We start from the raw sequence: 20,586 nt of genomic DNA, 5'->3' as shown, positions 1-20,586 counted from the left end.
GAGGTATATCTGAAGAGGGGATTTCTTTATAAAATTGGATTTTGTTTACATTAGCATGGGAAAAAATTCTCCAAATACCCATATATGCAATCCATTTTATACCTCCAGTGTGAACTGAATTGTGATGAGATAATTTCTTAAATCTTTGCATTTTCGTGGTGTCCATATATATATACAGAGAGAGAGAGAGCACTTTCAGGCTTCTTTTTAATATTTGCTGAAGAGAATTTTAATCTACGAGTTAAATTTTTAGAAAACAAATTTATCAAAAATATTTTTCAGAATTTTTAAATGTTTATAAAGAATTCTACATAAATTTTCTTTCATAGGCAGATTTCGTTCAAAACCATCGTTATATTCAAAGTTTGATTTTTCCTTGATTTTAAATGAAATGGATACACATATGTTCTGCATAATAAATTTTCTAATTTATTTTAAAAAGTTTAATCTTTCATACTTTCAAAAGAATAAAGGCATACAGGCTGTTGACATTTATAGTATAGGAAATGTTTTTTATATTTCTTTCAGTGATCAAAACGATTACCCAGGAATATTTTCAAAGCAAAATTAAGAAAACTGTTTATGGCAAAGTTTTCAAAATGTATAAAACTGAATTTTAATTAAATTGTCATATTTTTTATTGGGCTGAGTTAATTGTAAGGCATATGAAAACTATCAGACTAGCAGCACGTTGTCTTCAGAAAATTTTCTTTACTGAAAATTGATTTATCTCCGTATTATTACGTAAAAAAAAATTTCCGGGAAGCGATCTTTCAGTTAAGAAGTTAATTTGCATGAAAATATGCAAATTTGGCTCTAATCTTATATCACCAAATGTGGCGATATGTGTTCTGCACTGGTTTTCAGCGTGGTTGCGTGTTGTATGGCAATCCCGTTGACGTTGAAAAATCTTTTGCTGGACTGGTTTAATTGCTCATTGGTTCATGTTGAAATGGCCAATGTTGGTGGCAAGATTTCAATCGCGTATTTTAGATTGTGTGGAAAGTAAATTTAGTATTAAAAGGTGCGATGTTGGAGTTGTTAACGACTGTTTTGTTCACACGTGTGTTTATGGGGATTGATATGTATTTTTGGAATTTCTGCAAGACTTTTAAAACGGAGTCCAAAATGCAGAGCTGCTATGAGAACTCGGATGAATAAGGGAGTTTTTGTGTGGATTTGCAGTTAAATGGTTGCTGGTAAAGTATGTGGCTGTCAGTGGAGTTTAAGATTTGGATTGTGGTTTTCGTGTAGATGTTCACTTTGTTGGAGGAAGTTTTTATTGTTACTTTCGAAATTTTGAATCTCAGAAAGACATGTGATATAGCAAAATCATGGCACTTTTGTTCAGAGATATTGTGTGACTGGCGAAATTTTATTCAGGAATGTATTATGGTAAGTGCATTTTATTTTACTGCTTTTATTTTGTAGAATGTTATGTTCATTGTTTGTAATTTAGTTTACTTTATTTGATTGATTTGTGCGCAATGCTTAGATTGTGCAAGAAGCGAGGTGTGTGTAGTTCATAAATTCCTTCGCTACCTAAAATGTGCAATTCGTAGATGTTTTCTAAGTTAAAATGCATTGCTGTGTACATGGATTCTTGTCAAATATTTTTGGTTAGAAACTTTACGTTTTTGCCATCTAAATTTTTCGTTTTTGTTTCAGATTTTTAGCTTAAATAGTGTCTTCAAAACGTGGTTTTTGCATGTGCGAAAATTGCGTTTTTGGAGACATTTTAAGCTTAAAATTCAAAATGCAGACAAAAAATTTAGGTAGTAATATGGCGGCATGGAATTTCTCGCCAAAAATGTTTGGCGAGAAATTTGACGAGCTGAGGGCGCATATAAGAGTAGTTCCGCAAATTTTCCCAAAGCAAAGATTTTCAAGATGTTATTGCTTTAAACTCAGACAGATGGAAAGAAATTCTTCACATCCTAATTCATTATAAAGGGGTTTGAATAAATTCATAATATTTGTTCAGTAAAAAGAATTTTTTTCCCTTTGTGTAATTTATTGCGATACTCAAAAAACTGTTACATTGCACTAATTAAATAGCTAATTTGCCCCTCAATAAGTATCTAAAATTGCCATCATGAAATGTTACTTTGCACCAGTTGCATTTGACATTAAAAACGAAAAAAGAAGATGCGGATGAAAAATAAATAGTGTGTTGTTATTGCATTAAAAAAAAAAAAAAAAAAAAATCCACTGTTTTGTGCATGTGGAAGTTTAAATATAAGAAAATTATGATGTTATTACATTTATTTAATTTTCATAATGAGTAGATGCATTTGTTATTATTGTTTATGATCTAAATTTGTGTGTAATATATAAATATATATATATATAAATCAAGATTAAAATGTATGCTAAAAAGGCGGAAGAAGTTTTAATAATCATGAATTTAAATTCATTTAAAAAATAGTTTACTAAAAATTATAAATATCAATATACGCTAGTGATGTGAAAACAGAGGTAGGAGTCAAGAGATTAAAGAGATAAGGAATGAAAGGGTAGACAGAGATAGTGAAAAACTCCCATCTCATTTGATATCTCAAATATGGCTACTCCTTTCCTAAAATGAAATTATCTGCATATCAAAAGTATTAATGACCAAGTTGTTAAAGCCGTGAAACACTGGTCGAATACAAGTATGTTTGTATCAACTGAAAGCCCTTGCTGCATGGAAGTCTCTCAGTGTCATTTATCAAAACAGTCCTTTACCCTTATAAAGTTCCTCATGAAGATAGCTCTTACTTTGGACAAAAATTCTTGTTCCTGCTGCTATAGTTAATTTCATGAATTAATATTTCTGTATTGGTCAGGTTAGGTTATTTTAATATGGCAAAGCACATGAGGGCTATCTGACTAAGGGATGAGATGCACTTGTGAAGGACTTTCTAAAGGAAACTGCCTTGTATTCAAGTTACATATGGGGAAAATCATGAAAACCAACCATGAAGCCAACCTGTTCACTTGGATTCAAACCAAGGTTCAACTACCAGTATTCAATGTTCTTAACCACTCGGCCACTGGTGGAACACTTCTATATTAGGTTTTCTAAGGGATTTCAGCTTGCATTTATAATGTTATTAATAACTGTTCATAGTTTTACCTTTTTTCAATTTGTGGCTTTGAGAAGGGCCCTTATATTTTTAATTTGTGGACCTGAAAAGGGACCTTTTTTAACTGAAGTACTTCACTTGTATGATTATCATCTGAAGAATCTGATCTATACAACTCATCGAAGTTAAATTTCATACATTCAACTGTTCATCAAACAATCTAATTTCTAAACTTTCTCTTCTATTATATGCCTCAGGCATTTAGCCCATTGCATAGCAGTCACCAAATCAACTCCTTTCTCAATAAGTTTATGAGCTTCATTCTTTTTTAAAAAGTTCTGTTTTTGGATGCTGTTTGGATGTGTTTGGATGCAATGACACGATGGTAAACGAAGCACAGTACGTCTGTCTTCAGCAGCTACAGCATCGATACAATGCAATTCAAATATTTTTTTAACCTTAGAAATAACGACTAAAAGTTCTGCTTTCAAAACATCATCTTCCCAAGGAATATTTTTTCCTGTAAGTTACTGTTCGATTGTAAGTTAGGCAGCATTTTTTTTTTTTTTTTTTTTTTTTTTTTTTGAAAACCTATTAGCTTTGAACGTATTGTATGATTCAGGAATAAATGTGCCCTCATTACAAGCATGAACAACTATGCATTTTGAACCGTTTCCTGAGGGAGTTGCAGAAAGGCTGCTCAAACAGGCTCTCTTAACATATTTTATAGTAGTATCCTTCCAAATTTTCATTTTAGAATGCTTAAAATTTACCAAGTTTCATCGATATAATAAATTGTTCGGCCCTGTGCATGATTTTTTTTATATCTCATAGATATCTGTGCCTCCAGCAATGAATATTATCATGTTTAATCAAAATTGCAAACCCATTACTTTTTCCACATTTTTGAAATTATTTAAGATTTAAATAAATTGAGATATTTAATAAAACTGATTTGCAAATTTTAAACTGGATTAGAGATTTTGTTCAGAAATGCAAAAAGATCAACACAATCCTTATTAATTGTTGGTGACTATAAAGGATTCCATTTCCCCTTGAAAAGTCTTTGTGCGGAATCAACAAAGATTTTGCTTTAATTGTTTAAATTTACTTTTTATGAATTTAGCATTTTTAGATTACCAATCCAAATAACACTTCCAATTTTGGTTTCCACACACACTTACTATCTAAATTTTCCCTCAGATTTCCTACGAGATAATTTATTATTTACTCATTTTCTATTAAATTAAATATTTAATATTAGCAGCGATAGAGCAGAATTTTACTTTTTAAGTACTTTTAAAGTAAATTTTGAAATTCCTTAATTTTTTTTAAGGTTTTTCTCCTCATATTTCTTTACAAATTTTAAATATATAGATTTTAAAAAAAAAATTCAAAAGATTCTGTTCACATAGAAATACACAATTTTCTATTAAACAAATGCATATAAGAATTTAAAATGTACAAATCTATTCATATTCAACAATGCAGTGCAGTGTTGTTTGGTGACATTCTAAAACGATTCCAAATGTTTTATAGAAACTTTTTTGGGCTATAAAAAATTCATATTTAGTAATCTTTTATGTTAGCTAGTTTTAATATATACTGATCATTTGAAATATGCAGAACCAGCCTTTCCCCTTTAATCAGACTGAATTTCAACACTGGAAGATCCTCCTTGTACATAAGACAAAGGGAATGCGGTTTCCGACTCACAAGTTTTTTTTAAGACTGCATTCAAATAATTGACATTTCAAATTATTGTTATTTTATTGTATAATATACACAGAGTTCGTAGCCACATTTTAATTTTAAAAAAAGCACCTATAAGCACTTTTCAAGCACATTTTAAGAAAAAAATAAGGACCTGTCTAATTACATTATACACAACTGCATAACCTTAAAAGAAAAATTAGACTTTTAATTTAAAAGATGAGAAATTCAGTATTTATTAAGAGAGAATGAGCATTACTCAACCATGGAAAACAATTACATTCTCTTTTTTTTAAAAAAAATTTTTAAATAACAGTTCAATTTACAGAACTAGTTTACAATGAGAGAAAAAAAACTATGCAGAACTAAATTATATTACAAGTTTTAATGATGAAATTTCAGTTCAAAATAGAGAAAATAAATACAATTTATTTTTCCTCTCATATTAATATTTTAATAATTTAACTTAAATCAAAATTTTGAACATTTTCCAAATTTTCAATGTATAACAGTTTTGCAAGCAAAGTAATTTAAATAAAAATAAGTAAAAAAAGGAAATTTTCTGAAATCAGAAGACGGGAAATTGCTTCATGCAGTCATCCTTTAACACTAAAAGCTTAACTAACTGGCATACTTGAAAACTGCAGAATATCTGAAAATTCCGGATAGTCGAGAGTAACTGGTAAAAGAGGAAGGGGGGTAGACTGTAGCCGTTCTTTAGATTTTTCAGTTAAATAATGCTTTCGACATTTCGATATGTGCATCGTATAAAAAATAGTCGAATGGAACAAAAATAATCTGCTTAGCAAGCACAGAAAAACTCTTTTATCTCTGAGAAATATCGCAAACGTTATTGCGCAATACATGCATGATATTATGCAATCGGAATCAACAGCTGCCCGTATTCGGAGAATAAATAACTACCGTAATTTCCGGAAGAAACACCGCGGCGTTTACGTGTTTAAAACTTAAATTTTCAGCGGGTGCGGCGTTTCTACCCATGCGGCGTTTAGGTGCACTAAAAATAAAATATTTCCTATGATGGTCATTGTACATAGTTTGGATGGCCTTGTCATTGTGCATAGACTGGTGCTGTTCCCACACAAAAGGCCACTCAGTTGCTTTTTGCGAACGTTATTTTGTTTACATTCTTTCCCTTGAACGGACCTACATGCCTTATTCACCCTAAACGAGATCTCAGAACAATAACATTCTTCCCTCTTTCAAATCAACATTCTCATCAGTTTGAATAGTCTATCTCCTCTGCCATTCGATGAATCTTCCAGGGCCCATCCTCTCCCCACCCCTGCCTTTTCTGCAATTTTTTTCAAAGGCGGACACGACTCCACCTGCCTCGCAATAACGAACTCTGACGTATTTCCCCTTCAGCGTGAATGGATTTTTCTTGGCATTCTGCCAAATACAGATCCCATCAGTTTGAGTACAAGTACTTGTTGGATAGTTTTTAATTAGGGAACGGAAAATTTTTGAAAATGTCTCTAAACGGCACAGAAGCTATACATTTCTTACCTTTAATTTATTTTTGAGTTATGGTTTCATTTCATGCATTTTTCTTAACTGGTATGTCATATATCAGGACTTAGGTTGAGTTTTTGCATTTATACGGCTCACGACTATGTCATGCGCAATTTAATCTATTGCGGCGTTTACGCTGATGCAGCATTTCTGTGTAATTTTAATTTTTTCCCCGCCATTTTTCTCGAGTGCGGCATTTACGCTGATGCGGCCTTTCTTCCGGAAATTACAGTAAATAAAAAGGAAAACGCCCCTTAACTTAGTCCAGTTTTCACTGTCCTGTGCCCATGTAGCGTATTTATCATTGAGCAGGACACATCGTGCGCCTCGCAATATACCTGCCATACTCATATTAATTAATAAGAAGATTTACCAATCTGGGATGTTCTTCATTCTAATTTTGAACAGACTGCATTAAATTTCCGGAATAGAATCATTCTTCGCTTGGATTGGTAGACCGAAAAACTTTTAGTCCTATTCAATCCAGGTTGGAAATTGACCATAAAAAAAAGTCCGCTGCTTGTTCTGCTGCGAACTGCAACAGTTTCAATATTCGAGATTTTGTGGAGAACCAACTTCCGTACTGTATAATGCATTGGAAATATATATATATATATATATATTGACTATTCGATTACTTTTTATTTATGCATTATTTTTTATTTATACATTTTATTTATGCCATTTCGAATATTATTCCTTAGAAAACTAATCTGTGTTAAAAAACACATACCCATTTTTTAAGTTTATACTTCAGAAATTACTGCAAATATATTATTATAAATATTCATACATATGCTCAAAATATAAGCATACGGATCATAATAAATGCAAAGATGAACTGACCACATGGAATGAGGATGTAAATTATTAAAATCTCGATAGAAATTCAAACGTGTGTAGTATTGGGTGGGAGCAAAAGAATATGAAATGTATCGGAATTTTCTACTGCTTTTGGAATTTTTTTACCAATAGAGCGACGTGCACCAGCCTGTACTCGTGCGCACCAAAAGTTATGTTAATGCAAAGAAAGGGGAGAAAAGCCATTTCTGGGAGTATGATTCACCATCTGACGTTCCATATAAGGAAGAAAAGTTATTTATTTAGTTTCGGCTTTGGTACGTAGAAAAAATGTGCGTTCGTTTAAAAAAAAAAAGCAACTATAAGGACTTTTATATTTTATTTCCAAATATAAGGACTTATAAGCACTTGTAAGGACCGCTAGGAACCCTGTATATAAGCAAAATAGTAATAAAGTATAAAAAATATTTATTATTTGTCCCTTTTTCACAGTTACGCCATCAGATGTATGGCGTCGCCAAATGTGGCGATGTGTGTTCTGTGCTGATTTTTGGTTCAATGTTGTTTGTATGGCAATTCTTTTGACGATGAAACTTTATTTAGCTGGAGGTTTGGTGGGCGCTTTGAAATGGCTTATGTTGCAACGAAAGACGTGGTGACAAAACTTTAGTCATGTATTTTAGATTGTGTGTAAGGTAAATTTAGTATTAAAAGGTATGATGTTGGAGTTGTTAACGAGTTTTTTGTTCATGGGTGTGTTTATGCAGATTTTATTCACGAATGTATGCTGGACTTTGTATGCTTCGTGTCTCAGAAGACAAAGTGGTGGAAATTAACGAGTTTTGCTGATGTTTGAAATTGATATTTCTGCTGTTTGAAAAGCATTCACAATGGTAAGAGCATTTTATTTTATTGTTGTTCGTATTTTGCACAATGTAATGTTCATCCTTTTTTTGTTATGAATTTCTGTTTATTGTTGTCTTTTGAATTGTTTGTAATTTATTTGTTACTTCAGTTTATTTTGTTGATTTTGAGCAATGCCGAGACTGTGCGCGATGCCTAGATTGTGCAATTTGCTGAATCTTTTTTTAAAGTTAAAACAAAATGCTTTGTACACGGTACTGTTTGAAATTTATTGTTGTTATGTTAGTTTATTTTAGCAAGGTGTGCGTAATTCATAGATTCCTACACTGCATAGATTCTGCAACTCTCTGATTTTTTTCAAGTTAAAACAGATCACTGTGTACATGGATTCTTGTCAAATATTTTTGGTTATAAACTTTACGTTTTTGCTATCTAAAATTTTTGTTTCGGATTTTTGGCATAAATTGTGTGTTAAAAACGTGGTTTTTGCATATGCAAAAACCGCGTTTTTGCAGACATTGTAGTCTTAAAATTAAAAATGTAGACAAAAAATTTAGATAGTAATATGGCGTCATGGAGTTTCTCACCAAAAATGTTTGCCGAGAAATCTGCAGCCAAACGAGGGCGTGTATAAGAGTAGTTCCTATAGTTGTACATTAATAAAGAATTTACATTATTAATGTACAGCTAATTAATGTATTAATAAAGTATCTACTTTATTAATACATTAATTAGCTATTAATAAAGTATCTACTTTATTAGTGTATATACATAATATACGACTATCAAATCATTTGAATGTTCAAATAGATGGAATATGTGGGTTATAAAACTTGGTAGCATTAATTCAATGCCTCTTTATGTGACTGCTCGGTTAATCTCTGGATTATGGTAACTTGGCAATTTTTTGGCGACCAACCCTGCTACAGCAACCTGCTAGTTTTTGTTTGGATGCGATTTTGTTTTCATGAAGTAAAGGCATGTTTTTTGTTTTACTCAACATTTATTTCCAACAATCTGCTAGCCGAATTACGCTTATGCTAGAACTTTTATGAAACAAAAGTGCTTAATCATATGACGAAGATTAGGTGCGAAATTGGGAGAAAGTGCAGAATCGCAAACTGCTTGCCGCGTTGCACATACATGGTATCCATTTAAACGTCGACCTATTTTCATTTAAAAAAACATCACAGAATTGCGCACACTCTTGACTTTATCCATGTACACTGCTAAAGTCCTAGCTGGTAACCTTTATCGCCTTACCAAAATGTTGCCAAACTACCTGTTACCATATTCCAAAGATTAGCTGACTGCTCTTTTAAAAAATTATTAAAAAATTTAATAAATACAAAAGTATCTAACCTGGTCATTTCATCACCTTGAACTTCAACAACTGGGCCACCTAAAAATATGAAGATTAAATTAATTTTTTTTTTATAATAGGTAACTCTTATATGCACTTTTCCTCTTATTAAAACATCTCTAAAAACAGTTTGGGTCTTACAATCAACAGCATCTCAGGATTGGAGAGTTCTTAATTTTCCAGCCTTTTGTGCCCAATACCCAACTGCTTATACATTTTGTTCACTTAAAAATTATTGCTTTATTATGGAATAGTGAAGATAAAGATGGTTTATAAAAAAGACTAAATGTAAAACACAGTGCAATATTAAGATGCAAATACTGAACGCTCATAAAAAAATCAAATTCCAGTTATTGATTTAGAAAGGAGTGATGAATAACATACCTACTAACATATACGTACTAGTGTTGTTGGTTACTCAATGGTTAATCTTTGGATTATGGTAACCTGGCGATTTTTTGGCAAAAATTTGGCGACCAACCCTGCTACAGCAACCTGCTAGTTTTTGTTTGGACGCCATTTTGTTTTCACGAAGTAAAGGCATTTTTTTTTTAACTCAACATTTTTTCCCCAACAATCTGCTAGCCAAATTACGCTTATGCTAGAACTTTTATGGAACAAAAGTGCTTAATCGAACGAACAATAATAATATAATAATAATAATAATTATGAAGATTAGGTGCGAAACTGGGAGAAAGTGCAGAATCGCAAACTGCTAGCCGCGTTTTTAAGAATTGCAAATACACAGTATCCATGTACACGTTGACCTATTTTCACTTAAAAAAAATCCCAGAATTGCACAAAAATGGCATTGCGCACACTCTTGATGTTATCCATGTACACTGCTAAAGCCCTAGCTAGTAACCTTTATCGCCTTACCAAAATGTCGCCAAACTACCTGTTACCATATTCCAAAGATTAGACTAATCAATTTCTATAATGAAAATATATGTTAGATATATTTTAGCATGTTATTTAATTTTCTTAGAATATTTTTTTTTTTTTTAACCTCTGCTGGAAATCACGATGTTAAAAAATACATGTAACTACCAATGATACTTTAAAATCAAAGAAATGTGATAGTCAACAAGAAATTTAATAGCAGGTTAACACAAAAAAATTGGAATTAGCAAACATGTCTAAAAATGTCAATTCTATGCTTTCTCAGGATTTAATTGCTAACAAGTTATTTATATAAAAATCATTTATCATTATTTTGTATTTCTAGATTTTAACAATTTAAAAATTGACTTTCACTTCTGGTACTCTTCTGTTATTGAGACCAGATACAGAAGTATAGGTATGTATGTATGGATGCACATATATGTGTATATGTGTACACACATATGTAGGTACCTTTCTTTTATTTATCACCCAGTGCAAATTCTGTGACATGAAAATTTTGCCACTTGGTTTCCTCCTGAATTCTAACTGTCCAGTGTAGCTGCACTGCTTGCCCTGTAGTACATTAAGAAGGAAGCAAAGATCATGATAAGAACAAAATGAAAATAATTGTAAACAAGTAAAATAATAAAACAGCTACATTACTAGCATTACAAGAAGTGTTACTTCTATTACTGCAATTGAAAAAAATTGCATCTTGAGTTCCTAATTTTATTACTAAATAAATAAATGCTGACAGCTTGGTTTTTCATACTCTACAGTGTTTTGTTATTATTTTCTGCAGAATAATTTCTATGAATAAAACAGAAAAACATTTAGAAATGCCTATAACTTATATGAAATAAAGGTCAGTCAGTATTCATTGAATCTGAAGCAAAATTAAAAAGTCAATATATTTAAAAATAAACAAAAAAAATTGGTGAAAGTGCAGAATCGTGCACTGCTTGGCGCGTTTTTAAGAATTGCACATATTCGGTATCCATGTACACATCGACCTATTTTCACTTCAAAGAACATCCCAGAATTGCACAAAAATGGCACTGTGTACTCCCTTGACTTTATCCATGTACACATCGACCTATTTTCACTTAAAAAGTCAAAGAAAATTGACAAAAATCCAATTCTTCTTACTCTTGTAAAAATGCGCCAAACAAATAAAAAGGCGATTCTGCACTTTAGCCAGAAATTTAAAAAAAAAAAAAATAAATTTTAAATGTACGAACGTCAGATGCAGTGCCGAATTTACGTATAAGCTGAACAAGTTATAGCTTCGAAACATTGTCGCATATCCCATTTAAAAAAAATTTACTCATATCTTTCATAAAGAATCCCATATCTCAAACAGCTTAGGGTCTCATCAAATTTGAATCCAGTCCTGATCAGATGGCTGCAGAGATTAACAAGAAATGGGAAAGTCACATCTTCTAATGAATATATATTAACTAATAATAATTAGTCTCAATATTAGAAACTTTAATATATAGAAATGCACTGATCATAGAAAAATTTCTAAACTTGAAAATCAGTAAAGTGCACTGTCATTACGTCTTTGTACTTGATCTTCGGTTCTATATAATTAAAGTATATAATTTTAATTACATATTAATTTTAATTACGGATGATTCACGATCGCAAATTTTAAACAGATGTAAATATTGACACATACGTGTATGTGAGTGCCACCTATCAAACTATTTAGAAAAAAAATTGAAAAAATTAAGAAGAAAAGTTCACATTTGGTACACAAATAAGGAAACTTAGGTAAAATCCTAGTATACGGTGCAGCTTTGAAAATTATCGCCAACACCAAAAATGATCCAAAGAACGTCTATATATATATTATACACACATAGTATATATATAATTTAATTAATTTAAGAAAAGATTATCTCTATATTTCGCTTTAAAAATGCACAAAATATGACTTACACTGAATTTTTGTCATGATTGATTTCCTGAAAAATTTACTAAGGTACAGTAAGTAACTGAAATGCTCAGATTACAGAAAGGAAAGATTATGTCCAACTTTTTTAGCAAATTTTTTCCTGGAGGGTATATAATAGACCTCATCAACTCTGTTGCAAAAGAGGAAAGAGCGGCCTTCTTTCTGAAGCCAATCACAAGCATGTCTCAAATCACGCGATTACAGTTGCCAATATCTATTTCATTAAATACTATTCTTCATTTTAATAAAAAAATATGTTTTTTTGTATCATTTTATTACATTAATGCTCCAGTACTACACATTAGAAAGAAAATTATGAAGCGATTCAAATTATACTAAAAATTTGACAAAGTTCATGAAATAATTATTAGTTAGTTTTTACCAGAAAGCTATTTCCGGTTCCGTTGCGTCACTCAACATGGTGGAATACATGTATTTACGGAGTGTTGTGTAAATAAAGAAGTTTTCAAAAGTGTCAATAACAGAGTTTTGTGCTTTTAGATTCCCAGCAAGTTTATAATACTTCTGATTACATTAGTGCAACATGTCTACTTCAGATCTTGCTGTATCTACAGCCAGAAGGAAAGTTTTGTTCGCTGCAGTAAGTTCTGCATGTTATGAAGCTGGTTTTACTGCTGCCGAAAAATCAGCGCTAGAGACTCTAACAGAAATGCTTCAAAGTCGTAAGTGCAATTAAAATATTTTATGATGACAACTATGCTATTTTTTTTACATTAGTAACTTCCATATATTTTATGGCTGTTTCAGCTGTAAATTATTGAAAGGTTTACCTTAATTTCATACCATGTGTTCTGTCGTAAGTATATTTGTTTTAAAAGAAAACGTAACATAGGGAATTTCCATTATGTTATTTTGATAATATTTTAAATTGTTTATAAATAATTGTCTTAATTAAAAATAAACTGTTCATTATGTTGACTAATTCAAAAATTAGATTAATTTATCTCAGGTGCTTGCTAAGATAATCATAAGTGGTAAATGAGCTAATATATTTTAATTTTTTAAATAAGGACTACGTTGTAAAAGTAATCAACAGTTCTCTGTTACATCAACTTTTCTGCTGGCATTTTCCTTCTGCGATAAATGTTGCTAGTTGGATTTTGCTTTTTTCTTTGTGAGCTGAGAGTACTAAATTATCTAAGTTATTTTGATTTTTCAAAAATCACATAATTAATCAGTTCTTTATTATAGCATCCCCCCCTCAGATTGAATTTCTAATCAACGGAAGCATTCTTATATTAAAATTGTGTTAATCTTTGGATTATGGTAACTTGGCGGAAATTTGGCGACCAGCTCTGCTACAGCAACCCTCTAATTTTTTTCGCCGCCATTTTGTCTTCACGAAGTAAAGACATGTTTTTCTTTCTATTTACTGAACACTTTTTCCAACAATCTGCAATCCGAATTACACTTATGCTAGAAATTTTATGGAACAAAACTGCTTAATCATGACAAATATTAACTGCAAAATTGGGAAAAAGTGCAGAATCGCAAACTCCTTGCCGCGTTTTTCAAAATCGCACATACACATAAACCATGTACACGTCGACTTATTTTTACTTAAAAAAAATCTCAGAATAGCACAAAAATGGCATTGCACACACTCTTAACTTTGTCCATCTACACTGCTATTTTCGGTACTTACGTATTATCGCAACCAGGTTGGCGCTATTTGTAAGTTTGAGTAAAAAAGTATGAATAGAAAGAAAAATGTACATTTATTAATTACAGATAATTTTTAATACAGTTTTTTATATTATTTTGTTTTAAAATATAAAATAGCAATTAAACCCTTCCGGTTTCGAATTTGATTAGGTTGCAGAATTATTTTTTCGGCGGAAATCTTTTGGCTATTGCTTTTAGCACTGATTGAAAACCGTATTCGCCATAACCATGTACACGTCGACTTATTTTTACTTTAAAAAAATCCCAAAATTGCACAAAAATGGCATTGCGCACACTCTTGACTTTATCCATGTACCCTGCTATTTTCTCATAAATTACAAAAATTTGCACGAAAATTTTGTGAATCTCCACATGCTCTTTTTACAAAACTACGTATAACATGTAGGGTTGCCGTAAGTAGGGTCGCCAAATTTTGCAATTTATGCAAATTTTGGCCTGGTTGTGTTAATACGTAAGTACCCTATTTTCTCATAAATTACAAAAATTTACACGAAAATGCAGGAAAATTTTGTGAATCTTTAAACTTGGTAAAAAGCACATATATGAAATTACCTAATCGCGAAAAAGTATATACCCTTTCCAAGGATGAACATTTCCACGTATAAAATAAATAAAATATCCAAAAACTTTTACCTCTAAATTATCTATTATATTATAAACGTCACCTACGAATTTATACCGCAAACATTAAAAATGGTTACAAATACTTAGTGTCAAATATTTAAATTATTTCCATGCATGTTTACTTAACGTATACCTAATTGCTACAAACATAAAATTCACAAAATAACTATCATTTAATTAAAATATAACTAAACCATGTACACGTCGACTTATTTTTACTTAAAAAAAACATCTCAGAATTGCACAAAAATGGCATTGCGCACACACTTCGCTATATCCATGTACACTGCTTTTTTCTCATAAATTAGAAAAATTTCACGAAAATGCATGAAAATTTTGTGAATCTTTAAATCCGGTAAAAAGAACATATATGAAATTACCTGATCATGAAAAAGTACATACCCTTTCGAAGGATGAACATTTCCACGTATAAAATAAATAAAATATCCAAAAACTTTTACCTCTAACTTGGTATTGCACATTCCCTTTGTCCATGTACACATCGATATATTTTCACTTAAAAAGTAAAAGAAGCACCCAATTCTACGTAAAAGTATATTTATGGAACATTCAGCTACTCAGGTTACCATAAATGAAACAATAGCCTCACGATAATAAAATGCAAGGGGTACCCTTCAGTCTACTCTAACCGTAAAAGCTTCTGTTAAAGCCATACCACTTAGCATTATTTTTTGTTAGCAAATTTTTCTCTCGCAATTCAACTTCATGTTTTTTTTTTCGTGGTAATTCTCAATATTACAATGCAGCTTAATGGCTTTCCATGTCGACCTGTTTTAACTTGAAAGAAAAAAGAAAAGGAAAAAAAAAAAAAAAAAAAATGAAAGAATTATGTGAATTTGGAAAAGCTATTGTCAGTAAAATGCGTTGGAGAATTGCACTTATTTGGAAAAAGCTTTTATCATAATCACCTAAGACCAGTTCAAACATTCATTATGAAACATTAAAAATTGCATAAAAAAAATTTATGATGAAACACTTAAAATTATGTAAAACAACAAAAGATTAACTAAATTAAAAATACAAGAAATATACATAATAAAATACCTACCTTTTTTCATATGTACGTATTTCAACCACCTTAGTAGAAATCGCCAAATTGTCAGAATGTACCAAACTCTAGCAAAGCAACCATACTTGTAAATAATTTTGCAAAAATTTGTTTTTAATTTTTTTTGTATCATATAATTCTTATTTAATAATTAAAATTTGTATTTTAAATTGCTAAAGTTTTTTTTTTTTATGTTTGCTAATTTATGATAAATATTGATAGTTCGGGAATGTTAAAAAGGAAAAGAAAAAGTCACAAAAATCACCAACTTGCATCCAATAAGTAAATTTCACCATCTGCATCTTTCCATCTGCAGAAAATTATCAAATTGCCCCTGGGTGGTTGTGTTAATATGTAAGCACCTCTTTTTTTCCATATTCTCTACTGCTATTCAAAATGCCATTTCTGAAAAAATGCAACACTTTCTTTTTCATTAGCTGACAAACTTTGCAGTGGTATTAGGATTCGTTACAAGGTAAAAGGCTCCATATACTAATCATAACAAGCAGAAACCACTAAGATTACTCCCAGATTTCAAAACTGCAACTCATGCTAGCATAATGTGCACACAACCGTAAGTGTGTTGCCAGATAAGTTCATTTTCATAAAATTGTGGAATGCCAGTTTTAGGAACTGAGCACTTTGCCTGTTGATCTTTGTCAGGGTTGGATGATTAATCAGAGAGTACTGAAAAGTTTATAGTTGATTTAGAAGGTAATAGTTTTTTAAATACTTTTCTGTTAAGGTGCCACTTCATGATACTGCATGCGTTACTGCTCAAATTCTTTTACCTCAACCAGTGCAACGCGTCAGCCACTCTTCATGCTTTTACAACGCTCAAAAAAATGCATAAGGGTAACAGTCCTGTGTCAGTTAATGAGCTAAAAGCAATGGTTGCGACGTTTGAGAAAACAGGTTCTCTGAAGGTTAAGTCAGGCAGAGGACGAAAACCTGTACCACAGGAGACAATCGAAGCAGTTGCCACAGCGATTGTCGACAGAGGACCAGACAATATTGCTGCCACTTCTAGCGCTCGTGGAGTAGCTCAGAATATGGATATGCCTTACAGTACGGTATGGAAAATCTTACGAAAGATTATCAACTTCTATCCGTACAAGATTAGCCATGTACAGGAGTTACTGTACCCCGACCATGATAAGCGATTGACTTTTGCTCTCACCTTTCTTGCCAGAATGGAGGTAGATGATGCTTGGCCGTGAAAATCTTATGGGGAGATGAAGCCCACTTTTACCTGAATGGAACTGTGAATACCCAGAACTACCGAATTTGGGATGACAAATCACCACATGCAGTCACAGCAATTCCCTTACATTCACCAAAGGTAACTGTTTGGTGTGGGTTCACAGCGGAATTTATTGTAGGTCCATTCTTCTATGAGAACATTACCTCGACAGGACCGGAAACCTGTTCTGTTACTGGAGAGAAATATCACCACATGTTGAACAGCTTTGTCATTCCGGCACTTCAGCAAAGACAATGCCTGGGAGAAATCATTTTCATGCAAGATGGAGCCCCTCTACACGTTGTTGTACGGGTGCAACAGATGCTACGACAGAAATTCACAACAGAAAGAGTCATTAGCCGCTACTTTTCAACTGCATGGCCACCTCGATCGCCTGATCTTACCCCATGTGATTTCTGGTTATGGAGTTACCTTAAGTCCAAGGTCTATCAAAGAGTGGTCCAGGACTTGCCTACGTTGAAGGATAACATATCACGGACTGTACGGGATATTCCTTCAGACATGTTACTTTCTGCTGTTGTGCATACTGTGCACAGAATGCAATATGTGGTCCACAACAACGGCAGCCACATTGAACCTCATATGAATGCAAAATAAAAGGTAATTTCCATATTGATTTGCATTTCTTAACACTCTATTTTATATTACACAGCGCCAAATATTCCCCTAGCTGTCACTTTTGTGACTAATTTGTTTTTTTGCGGAATCCTTCATCCCCCGTCTTGTTTAATCTTCCTACAAAATGTGGCGTCATTCTCGCAAATAGATCGCGCTACAGAACACTGTGAGCACTGTCAGTTTAATTATGGCCACCCATTTTCTTAAAAAGTCAAAGGAGCAGCCAACAAAAAATATAATCTCAATAAACTGTATTTTAAATTAAACAATGAAAAAACATAAAAAAGGAAATTCATCTTTGCTCTACACAAAGGAAATATCCACATACCTTATTTACGAATTAACGTGTCTTCAGTCAAACAAAATTCCTTAACAGCATTCAAACACTTCGTAAAATTATCTGAACTAGAATCTGTATAGTGGCGTTCGCAAAAATAAGAGCAAAAAGTATCCTCTGTAGCGCCGTATCGTCCGACGTTCAATCATACGCATTTCCTTCCTACAAACAAGACATTTAATAATGGCCACTAAGTAAACCTTCATTTACATACCAGTCAGTTAATGCTCTTTTTCCCTTTCTTTGCTAATCGTACAGAAACTTCAAATTAATCTTACCACATTCAGCCATTCTACCGTCTAAACCACAAAACAAGCAATGTACTTCCTAACCAACACACACCGCAAGCCCTTACAAGTTTTTTCCCATAATTCAAAATTTACCGCATTCACTCAACCGATTACGTCATGATAGGGTTTACATAACATTCAACTACTCAGGTTACTATAAATGAAACAACAACTTGGCGATAAATGAAAGAACTTCGCGATAATACAAGGGGCATCCTTCAATCTACTCTAATCTTGAACTTAAACCCTCAGTTTGTAATTTGCAAATTTCAGATGCCCTCAAAAGATTATGCAGTGGCTGCTTTAACAAGGAATTTTCTTGGCAAATCATCAGTGCAATGTAAATGAAATTTAATCTTTCTTTGATATCTATAAATTACATAACTTGCAATTCAAAAAATGCTTATTGATTACTGGGTACTTACGTATTAACGCCACCGCAGCAGAAGTTGCGCTGATGCGCCAATAAAGAGCAATCTTCTTGTTCGTACGCAGTTATCTTTTGGATTTCTTTTTGCCTTGTTGTTTGCTGATTTTTGACGCCATTTTTAGTGCTACGAAAATGCGTCTTTGGGATTTGCCAAACACAGAAGAAGATGCAATTTTATTTTTTTCAGGAGCGAAATATTTTACAAAAAAAAAAAAAAAAAAAAAAAAAAGAGAAAGAAAAGAAAATGTACCAATTCGCATAATATGAAACTTTATTTTCGTAAACGTACGTTTTGGAAATGTAATTTAAGACAGTGTTATCAGCAAGTGGAACTTAGAAAGGACAACTGGTTTGAAGGAAACAGAATTCCATTTTGCTTAGCTTCGAGATTTCATATACTGCTGGTGCGAGGACTTGACGTCGATTAAATTTTTTGAAAAGCAACTTGATTTATCGAATAAAACTGTTATAGATTGGAACAACTACATGCATGAATTATGTGTCTTGGATATGGAGAGTAAACCAAAGAAGAAGGTAGGTGGACCAGATTGCATTGTGGAAATTGATGAAAGTTTGTTTACTAAGCGTAAAAATAATTGTGGTCGAGTATTACTCGAACAGTGAGTGTTTAGTGATATATGTAGAGAAACAAAAGATTCGTTTGTTGTCACTGTTCCTAATAGAACTGGCTCTACCCTTTTTAATAAAATTATTGAAAACATTGCAGATGGTAGCACAAAAGTTTATTCTGATAGTTGGAAAGGTTACCAAACAAATAGAATAGAAAAAGAAGAATTTTGGCTAATCTTTGGAATATGGTAACAGGTAGTTTGGCGACATTTTGGTAAGGCGATAAAAGTTACTAGTTAGGACTTCAGTAGTGTACATGGATAAAGTCTAGAGTGTGCGCAATGCCTTTTTTGTGCAAATTTTGGGGTGTTCTTTAAGTGAAAATAGGTCGACGTGTACATGGATGATACCGTGTATGTGCAATTTTTAAAAACGCGGCAAGCAGTTTGCGATTCTGCACTTTATCCCAATTTCGCACCTGATCTTCGTCATGATTAAGCATTTTTGTTCCATAAAAGTTCTAGTATAAGCGTAATTCGGCTAGCAGATTGTTGGGGAAAACGTTGAGTTAAAAAAAAAAAAAAAAAAAAAAATGCCTTTACTTCGTGAAAATAAAATGGCGTCCAAAACAAAACTAGCAGGTTGCTGTAGCAGGGTTAGTTGCGAAATTTTCGCCAAAAAATCGCCAAGTTACCATAATCCAAAGATTAACCAGAATTTCTACATGCTAAAGTTAATCATAAATACTTTTTGATTGATCCTGATACAGGAGTTCATACACAAACCGTTGAGAGAATGGGGTGCAGTGCTAAATGGAGGAACAAGAGACAAAGGGGTACAGCGAGACATCATTTAGAATCTTATTTAGCAGAGTTCATATGGCGACAGCATCAAGTCTGTTTGATAGAGACTGTTTTGAATCTATGTTAAACATTATATCGGCCCATTTTCCACCGAAATTCGATTGACTACTTTGACTTCAAATAAAGTGTTTTAATGTATGATTTGTCGCAAAAATTTTAGGTGTAGATTGGCGGCACTTAAAAACCGTCAAATCTGCAGTAGCGGTGGCGTTAATACGTGAGTATCGATTATCGCAATGCAAAGAATGCGTATTGAAATTCTTACATTTTAAGATTTTTTTAAATTATTATTTAAAAAAATGGTTTTGTTTCTTATTTTAAAAACAATATTAGATACTTCTCAGTTAACGGGTCACTAGTTAAAAAATGTAGTAGCCTATTTATTTCGAGTCATGAACAGCTGTGCAATGATAACACAGGGGAAGTTTGTAGCACAATTTCGGTTGAGTTCGATTTTTGAGCTGTTTTAGAGTTAAATGGACATGCAAAACTGTAGTTAGTTTTATCCTACCACGTCAAGTTTTTCCTCTACACCTTATGTGAATGTGATCTTATGTGACCTTATGAAATATGAGTCTGAATGATTTGGGGAGAGCCCAAAGATCACTTAAGTGAATGTTA

General features: G+C 32.3%; 2 protein-coding genes across 2 annotated transcripts in view; one reads left to right on the top strand and one right to left on the bottom strand.

Moving 5' to 3' along the window:
- Positions 1-12,350, bottom strand: part of Idh (isocitrate dehydrogenase [NADP] cytoplasmic) — a 62,749-nt gene extending 50,399 nt beyond the window's left edge. Inside the window, exons 1-2 of the mRNA XM_035371733.2 lie at positions 12,178-12,350; positions 9,345-9,384 (exon numbers count right to left, since the gene is read on the bottom strand). Of these exons, the coding sequence (XP_035227624.1) occupies positions 9,345-9,384; positions 12,178-12,193 (56 nt within the window). The 5' untranslated portion in view covers positions 12,194-12,350. The remainder of the gene's footprint in view (positions 1-9,344; positions 9,385-12,177) is intronic.
- Positions 12,351-12,592: 242 nt separating this feature from the next.
- The window catches only part of LOC118184343 (transcription initiation factor TFIID subunit 8-like), a 246,907-nt gene continuing 238,913 nt past the window's right edge, over positions 12,593-20,586 (top strand). The window contains exon 1 of the mRNA XM_085815390.1: positions 12,593-12,876. Within this exon, the coding sequence (XP_085671516.1) occupies positions 12,738-12,876 (139 nt within the window). The 5' untranslated portion in view covers positions 12,593-12,737. The remainder of the gene's footprint in view (positions 12,877-20,586) is intronic.

The sequence above is a fragment of the Stegodyphus dumicola genome, chromosome 4 (assembly GCF_044657685.1).
Source record: "Stegodyphus dumicola isolate Sdum_Otavi_A_Nest chromosome 4, ASM4465768v1".
Lineage (NCBI taxonomy): Eukaryota > Metazoa > Arthropoda > Arachnida > Araneae > Eresidae > Stegodyphus > Stegodyphus dumicola.
Note: the sequence above shows the minus strand (reverse complement) of the source record. Positions and strands in the feature narration are given on the sequence as shown.